The 12,449-nt window shown below is 34.3% G+C and overlaps 1 protein-coding gene across 1 annotated transcript; it reads left to right on the top strand.

The window, feature by feature from the left end:
* Positions 1-9,814: 9,814 nt before the first annotated feature.
* On the top strand, positions 9,815-10,654 carry LOC146721787 (uncharacterized). The gene has a single exon (XM_085486282.1). The coding sequence runs from the start codon at positions 9,815-9,817 to the stop codon at positions 10,652-10,654; it is 840 nt and encodes a 279-aa protein (XP_085342408.1).
* The last annotated feature ends 1,795 nt before the right edge of the window (positions 10,655-12,449 follow it).

The following is a 12,449-nucleotide window of genomic DNA, read 5'->3' as shown; positions in this document are numbered from 1 at the left end:
GTGTCGCAAGACCGAATGGCTCTTATGTGGCGCGCACGCCTCTAGTGTGTTGGCCGCGCGGTTCCCTCTCGTTTCGTACGCAGCAGCGGAATCGTCGCGCTTACCGAGCATCTACTCTACGGATACAAGTTTGCGGGAAGAGTTGCTTCTTCCCGCTCGCTTTGTACGCCGTAGCGAAATCTTATTGCTGGTCGTGTGCGGTTAAACGCGTACGAACCAGACAGAACAGTCCTCGACGTCTAAGCATCGCCATCGTCGATCTAGCGTCAGGGTGAATCGCGCGGTCTCTCGAGACTGCGCATCATAACATTTGGGAGAATAAGAACACGAGTATTTTGATCTTGTGGATTTTTGAACGGAGAGGAGGAGGAAGAAGAGGAGAGGCGGCGGCGTCGGGGGTTTACTCTCGCCTCCGTCGTTCTCTCGTACGCTTTACATAATAGCGTTAAACACAGCAGAGTGTCGCCGACCGGCTGAGCAAGACCGGCGGCAAATAAAATGGCACATACGAGCGTGTCGCGCGCGCGTCGGTGTTTCGGCATCAAACGCGCGCGCGCGCGAAAAAGAGCTAGCGATGAGTCTTCGGGCTCGCTCGCGAGTTACTCCCTTGCGAGTAACCAAACACGAAGCTCCCTGGTTGATCCTGCCAGTAGTCATATGCTTGTCTCAAAGATTATAAATGTAATTTATTTAATTACATTTTTATTTTTTAAATAATACATATATACGTTCCAAAAAATATAAGCCATATTATTATATATGTATGTGTGTGTGGGTGTATAACTATCATTTAATACACATTCACGTTAAATCACATCATTTAATCATATTTAATAACTATATCACTAACATATATAATTAATACTTATAATAAATCATTTTTAAAGTAATTTTTTTTAAATTCTAGTTATCACTTTATCAGAATTATGAAAAAAAATTGATACAATTGTTAGAAAACTTAAATGTGCATAACTTTTTAATATATAGGCATTAATAAAATAAACATAGTGATTGTTAATTTTTTATGCTACAGCTACGCATAAAAGTACTAAAATACTTAGAACTTTAAATTACTTTAATATTCAACTGTATATATTATTATAACTTTTCTCGTTTTATACTATATTTAAAAATAATATTTAATAATTACTTTATTGCACTTACAACTATGCATATGTATTTAATACTGTAACCATTTAAATAATAAAATATATATATAATTACTGTGTATGAAATTAATACATTCAAAATAAAAAAAGTTCATATGCAAAAATAAACTCTATAAAATCTATAAATAAACGTAATAATAATAAACTGTGCAATAAACGTAATAATAAACGTTCAAATATTTTATTTATTATATATTAAAATTATTATATTTAATAACCTGTCCTTTTCTTGTTTAGATCTCCTCATTTTCGCATCTCTTTTTTTGTTCTTCCTTTTTCCTAAAAAGAAATATGTGATTGTTATACATAGGTGCAATAAGTCAATTCTGCAATAAATATTCTATACAAAAATAACAATAAGTTCTTAAATGTTGTATTTAATTTAAAAAAACTAATACACGCAATAATGAACAGATAGTGCATGTGTTCACCCTCTTTAAAATCAGTTTCTTATAAAAATAAAAAGTTTGAGATAAGATGATAAAATAGTTAAATTGAGGTATATTATATATAACTTACAAATCTCGGTCAAATCTCTGCTTGGCTAAAATTAGCCATCTTGCAATTATATCCTCAACTTCCTTATTTGTTAAATTGGTTCTTGAAGTTCGCGCAGCATCTAACAACAAGTTTAAACAGATATGTGTAGTTATAGATTATATAAAAATTTAAAGCGACTTAATTTTATATATATATATATATGTATATATGTATATATACTATTCAAAATTATTTTATATTCCTATGATTACATATTATTGAATAATGATATTAGAGTTCTAATAGCATCATCCAATATAACCATGCATAGAATGCTATATATAAAGTGTCAAAAATATGTCAATAAAAACATTTCTGTGATTAAATATTTATATACTTACTTATGATACATATAGTAATGCGAAGATTTTTAAAGGCATTTTTCAATTTTGCACCAGCCCAACTATATTCCATTGCTAATTTATTTGTTAAAATATGTTTCATCATGTACGAAATCACATCATGATGATCCTTACCTCCTAAAAAGCTCAATTGTCTTGTCTAAAAATATAAAATAATTTAATTAATATTAGTTTATGATCTAAAAATATCAAAATAATAAACATTTGTTTTTCTCTTATAAAAAAAGTTAACATTACTTTTCTTTTAACTTCTTTAAAATTATTTAACATTATATAAATAAATAAATATGTCCAAAATATTGCTTTTTATAAGACATTTCAATAAAATGTTTCTAATCGTAAGTATAAAATGATAATATTTTGTATATACCATTTTTGCAGCAACACATTTGTTTTTTAATTGATTATCAATTCTCTGTAATTGTTCTACGGTATCTGCTGACAAATCGAAATCATAATGTTCATTTTTTTTAAATCCGTTTCCTCATTTTTTCTTATGTGATTATCCAACTTTATTAAACGTTCATCAATTGTTGTAAGATTTAACAATACTGCATTTAGTTTCCTGATAATTAAATTATGAAAATCTGCAAAAATAATTGACACATATTATTGTATATCTACTCATTGTCAGATTATATAAATATTACGAATTATATACCATTTTAAATATATGTTTACAGTGATATAAATAAAAAAAGTTAAAACTTTAATAATATATATATATAGGTAAGCTTTTACAAAAATTTAAAATTAATAACAGATATATTTTTACCTAAATCAATCTCAGCATTACAAGTATCGGATGTAGATATTGTATCTGAATTTTGTGGAACAAGGTCATCTTTATTTGCTGTTCAATGTTCTTGTGAACTTATAGATTTACTATATGTAACTGCAGACTTTTTAGACTGAATATTAATTATTTTTTCATTACTTATTTGTATCGGAGGCTTAGTTATTTTCTTATAATTTTTATCAGTGGTTTTTTTATTTCATAAGTCATTTTGCTTTTATTTAAATTGTTTGATATATTAGAAGCTTCATCTAAATCATTGCTTGTGTCAGTTCTATCTGAATTATCAGAAGAACTTGATTTTCTTATCACCTTGTATTAATGGTGTCTTTATTTCACAGATTTTGCTCTTATTTATTGTTAAAGCTTTTGGTGTATTAGGAAAATTATCTAACTCTAAATCATTGCGAGTTTTTAATTTATTGATGCTTGTGTCGCTTGTATCAGAATTATCAGGAGATGAACCTGTATCTTTTTTTGCTCGTTGATATCTCGATTTTTTGAGGTTATTTCCATCATCACCATCTATATCGGATATTTGTTCAGCTAATTTAAGTTTGTCTATAGCTTTATCATATGTATCTAAAACGTATAAAATTTTTGAATATTAAAAATTAGATTTTTGTTTTTATATATTTTATAATCAAATATCACTTAAAATTTAAATTTTAATATATACTTTTAATACATATATATTATAATTTTAATTTATATAATTTTTGATAAAAAAATAAAATACATTTTTTATATTACTAACCGCTGCTACCAAAAATACGGATTATTTTATATAATTGCCAATCTTTTCATAATTGCTTTATTTATCTTAATTTGACTTGTATATGATGGCCATTTACATTCCTTATTATTTTCAGTTAACCATTCAGAAGGAACAATTTGTAAACCATCTTCGAACTCCACAATATTATACGCCATAATAACTGTCAATAAAAATTGATCAGCATTGAAATTATAAATAATCTATGATGTAAATAATATGATAAAAATGTGACGATAATAGTAATAATAATAATAATAATAATAATATTTGCAATTTATATTAGAGTATTATAATTACGTTTAATTATTTAATTACAAATGCAAATTAATATTAAACATGTATTATTCAGTTGTGTGTAACATCGGAAATATAATATAATTTTTTTTATAAGGCATTTTCAACATTTTTGCTCTAATTTTATCAAACTCTCATGTCTGAAGATGAGAATATTCAGACATGATACCAATATTTAAAGTTAATGACGAAATAGGCTGTGTATATAAATCTTCCACTAACACAAGTAGCATACATTTTATTGTCATTAGATTTAATGAAATTTAAAATTGACATTATTTGTCCATTTTCAAAAGAAATGCAATTATTTTTTGGATCATCACAGTTAATATAATATTGATTATTGCAAAAAATTTTATATTGTTGTACAGAAATGAAATCTTTCGTAATAGGACCATCACAATGAGAGCGTGTAAAACATTTTTCCATATCGTATGAATTTGAATATATTTTGAATGTTTCATTATTATGTATTGTCTCAATTTCTGCAAATCTTCTTGTTAATTGCTGTAATGGTTGGTTAGTTTTACGAATTAATTTCTTTAACGTAGACATATAATTCTCAAATTTAAATGCACTAAATTTATCCAGAGCACCAAATTGTTTTACGTCTGCAGCAAGATGTAATAAATTATGAATATTATGTGAAATATATTTAGAACCGTAGATAACTTGAAATGATTTTACAAAATGTTTTAATAAATTTTCTGCATATTCTATAATAGAAGTAAAGTAGGATGTGCAAGAATTGTGATTGCTACATGTAATGTTAGAAAATTTAAATATACATTTTCTTGTAGTATTCCTTTCAATATAATAGGACCTGTATATAATAAAAATTGCCGATATTCTGTGGCTTTCCAATGTTTGATATACTTTAATGATCTTGGTTTTCGAGCAAAATCAGAAGGAATATAATTGCGTAACTTTATTAGTTTTTTAGAAATTTGTTCTTTGTCTGAATTTGATAATCTTATCTTAAGTGGTCCTGAAAGCCATAACATAATAAGTTTACGCATAACACCCAAACATACCAGGTGCATATAATCTAGTGGCACATTTGTAACTAAGCCTAGATTTGGTATATTTTTTAAAATTGTGTCACCAGTTTGATAATCAAGATTATAAGATCCAGTAAAAAATTCTTTATCTTTACGTAACATCATATTAGATGTGTATGGAAAACATATATGTTCTTCTATATTATCACCTTCAATAATGCATTTAGTGTGTCCTTTTACATTTAAAATAAATGATTTAGCAGAAGCGTCACAAATTATTGCTTTAATTTCGACTTTTATGATCTGTCCCTCATAATCAATCCCATTATTTATAAAAGCAATAGCATCACCTACAAACATTTTTAAAGACTCATTTGCATTTTTTGGTTTTCCTTCACCATAATATAAGGCAATGACATATACATTGTTTATAATATTATCTGCACATAATATTGGCCATAAACTCTTTGTGGAAGACTTATATATAGGTAAACCATCAATATTTATTTAGAGAAGTATTTATTGAGGAAACTATTAATCTAAAAGGAATATTTTCCTTGTGGATCTTGGGGAGCCCATAGGCTTTAGGAAAAAGAGAGTCGCTTGAAAATAAATAATAATATTCTTTTTTGTTGATGAAATCTTTTTTTAACCATTTTTTTAAACAAATATTGAGTTCTTTTTCTATTTTTGTTGATGGATTGTTTTTAACTATTGTATACGTAGAATCGTCTTCTAGGAGACTCTCAACTTTTTTTATATAAAATTCTTTTTCTAGTGCGACTGTAATGCTGCCTTTATCTGCTCTAGTAAATAAAATATTAGGATTTTGATTGCAGAATTTAATTGTGTCTTTATGCATGTGAAATAATTTTTCTTGTATGTCCGTTTTTTTGTCGTTATTGTTTAAAAATAATGAAAATTGTGGAATGGCAGCATTACGAATCGAAGTAAGATTTTTGATCCCATTAGAATTGCTTTCTATATCTTTGATGAATTCGTGATATTTCGTATTAACACATTGCCTCGTTATTGGAGATTCGTATCACGCGTGGTTCACATAATCCTTCGAGTCACGAAAGTGATTCTTTTCCGCCGGTCATCGGCAAAAATTTGTAGAATATTGGGCAAGCGATATTTTCCATTATTTCAGTTTTATTTGTGAAATACATGCATAGCTCGGCTGCAATTACGACCACCGCATGTATCACCACGTGCTCCGATATTACAGTGTTCCGGAGACTCTCAGAGACCTCGATTTCGCGAACGGTGCATCGCGCATCCGCGTTCGGCTCTTGATCGCTGCGATCTTTGTAAAAATTATCGCGAGAAGATTTCCGTCGAGTACGCGCGCAGCAATTACGATCAAGCACAAGATGTCCGTCCGTTCTCGTTAAAATTTTTGTCCACCGTTCGCCAAGTGTGTTTAATTCGAACTCGAAACTTTAGTTTTTTTTGTGAAAGATCGACAACTTTAGTTTTTTTTTGTGAAAGATCGAATAAACCTTTTTTTAACCATATTCTCAGCTGTTAACAATCAACCCCTTCTTCCCTCTATTCCCGATCAAAATTAATTTAATCAGTGCATTCCGCAACATTTTTGGTCCTTCGAGCCGGATCGGGACTGAGGTTTTTTGCCTTTTTTGACTGTTAACAGCTGTGTTGGTGCTACGCGTTCAGTAGCGAACTCGTTCGATTCGCGTAGTGGTGCAATAAAAAACCTGTGTAAAATGGAATCCTTCGAAGAATTGATGCACGAACAGTCTACAAAAACAATGCGCTCAGGTATTCGACGGGCGATGTGTTACTAATTTTTAAAAAGTCTAGCGTCAAGTCCTAAAATGATGACTATGCCAGTGACGAACCAATCGCCCTGGAAATTAAAGAAAAATCTGAAACCAGGCTCAAATTAGATGACAAATACACCGTTCCGAGTTGACTGACACCAAGGATGACAGATTCTTCCACGCAACCCTCCTATCTTCTCAGAGCACGAATTGGTTATCGGATAGTGCTACGACGAAGACGTTTTCATACGAACGCGACAGACGTTGTGCTATTCGCAAGATGCGTTGTGTACATGACACTCTGTCCACTAATCATTATTGTTTCCCTTTTGTTTATTATGCCTAAACATCGAACCCATACCCCTTTTTTAAAAAAAAATTAATGTATATATTTTTAAAAAAATTAAACCCTTGGCTCGGGGATACAATTAAAATATGTGATATAATAAAAGGCCAACTTAAGAGGTTTTATGCTAAATTTAATTAAAAAAAATTTTTTTTATTAATTACGTCAATATAAAAAAAATTACGATAAACGTTTCGACTGAAAAGGGCAGTCTTTTTCAAAATCCTAATAAAATGTTAAAAAATTAATTTTGTCATTTCGACATCATAAAAAATACAACCCCTTATAAAATTATATGACGAAACCAGTACAAAAATTAAAGTTTTTTTGGCATGATTAGAGCGTCAGATGCTTTTTTTAAAAGTAACGACACTGTGGGAAAAAATTTTAAAATATCCCCTCCAAAAATTTCATTTTAAATTTTTTAAAAAATGTATTTAAATTACTTTATTGTAAAAGAAAATAACACTTTTTTTTTAAAAAATTTTTTCTTTTTTCTTAACATAATTGTTCCGGAACCATGGAAAAAAATTTAGAGTCTCCCCAAAAAAATTTAAAGTCGCGCGACAAATATTTGAGAACCACCAATGTCCCCAAATTTGCGAATCACGAAATTTTCCCCGCGCCCCAGGGAAGCGCTGCCACCTTTCCCCTTTTTTCAATTCGCATTCGATAAACAAAGCGATAAATCAAACGCGAAATTAAAACAAAGGGCTGTCACTTCGCATACAACAAGCGCCACGAAACTTTCGTGTCCCGTGTGCGAATCAAATCATTTGTTATATCAATGTACCGCGTTCCTCGGAAAAACGCCGACTCAGCGATACGAAATTATTCGTAACGGCAAGCGTTGCCTTAATTATCTCAGTTCGAAGCATCAAGCGAAAGAATGCCCGCGTACCCGCTCGTGTAAAGAATGTCACAAAAGGCATCACACGCTTTTACATTTTTTTGACGCTCCGAAATCAGCTGTTCAAGCGTCATCGTCTCCCGCTTCAACTAATCCCGTCATCTCGACAAGTGACGTTTCCTCGCATATCGTTGCGAAAGCTGTAACAGCGCGTCACGTTCTCCTTGCAACTGCTCGCGTTCGCGTGCATTCAATGCACGGTCGATTCCAATGGGCCCGAGCGCTCATCGATCAAGGATCTGCGTCATCCTTTATAACCGAAAATTTAGTGCAGTCATTAAGACTTCCGAAATTAAATACCGCTGTTAGGGTAACAGGTATTGGCGAAACGCAGACAAACGTTCGACATGCCGTTCATCTAACGATAACTCCCAGCAACGCGGACACTCCGGTTTATCGAACCACCGCGTTAATTTTAAAATCGTTAACTCGATATTTGCCAAACCGTCTCGACATTCCAGAGCAATGGCCGCATTTGAATGGCCTTTCGTTAGCTGATCCCGATCCCGCAGGATCAGATCCAATAGAAATAATTATCGGAGCGGATCTTTTCGGGTCACTCATCCTCGACGGCGTTCGAAAAGGCGCGGTTGACGAACCGATCGCTCAAAATACCGCGCTAGGCTGGATCATATCCGGACCTATAGCGCAACTCAGACCGCTCTCGCAGTTGTCCCATTGGAGTACATCATTGCTCTGTTACGGATGATCTCAATCAAACTCTCCGCCGATTTTGGGAAATCGAAGAAATTCCCGCTTCATCGAAAATAACTAGTGAAGAAAAGGCATGCGACGACCATTTTAATTCGACACACTCTCGAAATTCTGAAGGTCGCTATATCGTCAGACTTCCATTTAAACACGGACTTCCACTCAACATTGGAGAATCTCGACATTCCGCGCTTCAGAGTTACCTTCGCACGGAAAGCCGCATTAAAACGGATTCATCGAAATCGTCGGAATATCATAATTTTTTAAAAGAATATTATGATCTGAGACACATGCAACGCGTCTCAGAAACCGAACAATTAATCGACTCGAATCAAATCGTATATATTCTGCACCATGCCGTATTCCGCGCTAACAGCTTAACAACGCGAATACGTATCGTTTTCAACGCTTCAAGTCGAACCTCAAACGGTACGTCATTGAATGATCATTTATATCCGGGCCCTAAACTTCAAAAGGACCTTGATGCAGTGATTTTGCGTTGGCGCACATTTCGATACGTTTATTCCGCCGACGTGGCAAAAATGTATCGCCAAATTCAAGTCGATCCTCGCGATCGTGATTTCCAGCGCATCTTCTGGCGGCCATCTCCAACACATCAAGTTGAGGAGTATCGTCTCTGTACCGTAACGTACGGCATGACTTCAGCTCCGTACTTAGCTTTGAAAGTCATGAATCAACTCGCCATAGATGAAGGCGCTTCATTTCCATTAGCCACATCCGTTATCGATCGTCAAATGTACGTCGACGACTTTATCTTCGGCGCCGACGACAAGGTTCTCGCTCGTCAAACTCGCGAGCAGATTGTTTCTTTTCTCAAAAGAGGTGGATTCACGCTACGAAAATGGGCAAGCAACGTGTCCGAACTCCTTGACGAGATCGAAGATACCGACCACGGTCTCGCTCAAAGCCGAGATCTAAACGAAGATGAGAGCTTGAAAATTCTCGGTCTTACTTGGCAACCAGATCGCGACATCTTCAAATTTACCATTACGATTACAGGGCCTCCTGGCAACACCAAAAGAAGAATTTATCCGACATCGCCAAATTCTTTGATCCACTTGGATGGGCAACTCCAGTGATTATTCGCGCCAAAATTTTGATGCAACGACTTTGGATCGCTAAATGTGAATGGGACGAAGTCGCTCCGCCGAATCTGCTTGAAGCCTGGCAGCAGTATCATACTCATCTTAAACATCTAGAAGAGGTGATGATTCCACGTTGGATTCAACTCGGCCATCACGTACTGCATCTAGAGTTGCATGGATTCTCGGATGCATCTACCAAAGCATACGCTGCAGCGGTGTACATTCGCGTTGTCACGGTGGATGGAATGGTCTCGGTCAATCTTCTTGCCGCAAAATCAAAAGTCGCTCCTGTCAAAGTAATGAGTGTTCCGCGACTCGAGTTATCTGCAGCTCAATTACTCGCACGGCTCATTCATTTCATTCGCGAAGCTCTCGACTTTCGTGAGGTAAATGTTTATTGTTGGACCGAGTCCACAATTACTCTTGCCTGGCTGAGCCGACCTTCTACTACATGGAAGACATTTATAGCGAATAGAGTAGCCGATATTCACACGCTACTTCCGGACATTCCATGGCGTCATGTCCCAACAAAGGAAAATCCTGCCGACTGCGCATCGCGCGGGATCTCTCCCGACGACCTTGCCACAAACCTTCAATGGTGGTCAGGTCCCGATTGGCTTATTAAATCTTCCGATTATTGGCCAAAATCTGACTCGGATTTCGATCCCCACGCGCTAAAGCGAGCAACGCGCGCAACCACAATCGCTCACTACATCCGTTGTCGCATCGTGGGACCTATCACAACGTTATTCGTCATGGCACAACTCCTTCGAATAACTGCATACATCTATCGATTCGTAGCGAATTCCCGCTCTCGACAATATCAATCTCAATCTGAAGATACAAAACCCTAGAGCTCGATCTACCTAAATCCGATTGAAATTAAGTCCGCTGAAATCTTTTGGATTCGTTACATTCAATCAGAATTGTTTCATAGCGAGATATCAGCACTCAGTACGGCAACTCCAATCAAGAAATCTAGCACACTGCTTTCATTAAATCCTTATCTCGATAATGATCAAATAATTCGAGTTGGTGGCAGGCTAAGGAACGCCACCTTACAAAGCGCCGTTCGCAATCCGATTGTCCTAAAGGACCATGCCTTGGTCAGGATGATCATCATGGACACCCACCGACGACTGTTGCACGCTGGATCTCACTTAACATTAGCTCGGATCCGAGAGAAATTTGGATTCTGCGAGCACGATCTCTGGTTCGCGCTGTACTTTACAAATGTGTATCATGTACACGAGAAAGGGCTCAGATTTCTAACGAGCTCATGGGCGATTCTTCCGAATGTAAGAGTAAATCGCTCAGCTCGAGCATTCGAACATGCCGGTGTCGATTATGCCGGTCCAATTCTTGTACGAACCTCTCGTGGACGAGGTCATAAAGCGCAATAAAGCCTATATTGCCGTGTTCGTTTGTATGACGACAAAGGCGATCCATCTCGAGGCTCGTTAGCGACTACTCTTCAGACGTTTTTCTCGCCACATTAAATCGTTCGTTTCTCGTCGCGGATACCCTGCATCGATTTATTCGGATTAATGGAACCACATTCCAAGGTGCCGATCGCGAACTTAAACTCGCAATCGCGCAGGCTTTAAAAAATGCGGATTTGCAAAATACGCTTTCGACCGACGGAATAAACTGGCATTTCGTGCCTCCTTCCGCTCCCCCCTTCGGAATAACGAAAACAAAATAATGACAAAAAAAATAAAAAAAATTTTATAGCGATAAACCCTTTTTATTGGAAAAAAATCTCGGAACTAGTAGCATCAAAAATTTAAAAAACCCCAAAAATAACAGTAGGATACAGAAAAGCTAAAGAAATTAAACAGAGTCATAAAAACGCAAAAAGACAGAGATAAGCCTTTCCCAAAAAAATTTTTGGGGGTCATATATAAGATTTCGTGGGAATAATTGTGATTTCTAAAAATAAAGTAAAAGGGCAACGAAAAGACAAAATTTGGTTTCAAAGTAAATGAACATAAAAAAAAATATTAGATTTTGATTTCCCCCAAAGGCCCCCCTCGGGGGGTTTTTTTTGATCATATTGTAAAATTTTTTCACACCCCAAAAATTCCCAAATTTGGGAAAGACAAAAAAAATCCCCAGATTAAAGAAAAGAATTTTTTATAAAAGGGTTTTTATAACAGAAATTTTATTATTAAAGAAGAAAACAACAGTAAAAACAACCTTTAAAAAAAGGGCAAACCCCGGGGTCTTGACGGGTTTTTTTTTAAATTTTGATAAAATTTTAAAAAAAAATTGGTTTTTACTTCCCTCTTAAAAATTTTTGGGGAAAATATACAGCGCGGGCCCACATTGTAAGAAAACAGACCTCAATTTGGTTTTTTTTTAAAAAAATACACATTGTTTAAATTTTGTTAAAAAAAAAGAAAAAATTTTTTTTTAAAAAAAATGTTATGTTTGTTTTTACAAAAAAGAAAAATTTTTTTAAAACTTTTTTAAATTTTTAAAACTAAATGTAATATTTTTTAGCGGGGTATATTAATTTGGGTTTACAGTGTTTCCCCTTTTCATAATATAAAAGCATCTGAAAGCCCCTTTTAAATCAGGGGCCCAAAAAACATGAAATTTTTTTTACCCGCCCTTTTTGTCATAAATCTTAAATTTGGGGTTTTA

The sequence above is a fragment of the Nylanderia fulva genome, unplaced genomic scaffold, assembly GCF_048542155.1.
Source record: "Nylanderia fulva isolate GAGA-0341 unplaced genomic scaffold, ASM4854215v1 Scaffold410, whole genome shotgun sequence".
Classification (NCBI taxonomy): Eukaryota; Metazoa; Arthropoda; class Insecta; order Hymenoptera; family Formicidae; genus Nylanderia; species Nylanderia fulva.
This window is presented reverse-complemented; position numbering and strand designations above follow the sequence as displayed.

Excerpts from the sequence above, each read along its gene's own strand:
- LOC146721787 (XM_085486282.1), top strand. The coding sequence starts at position 9,815 with ATGCAACGACTTTGGATCGCTAAATGTGAATGGGACGAAGTCGCTCCG.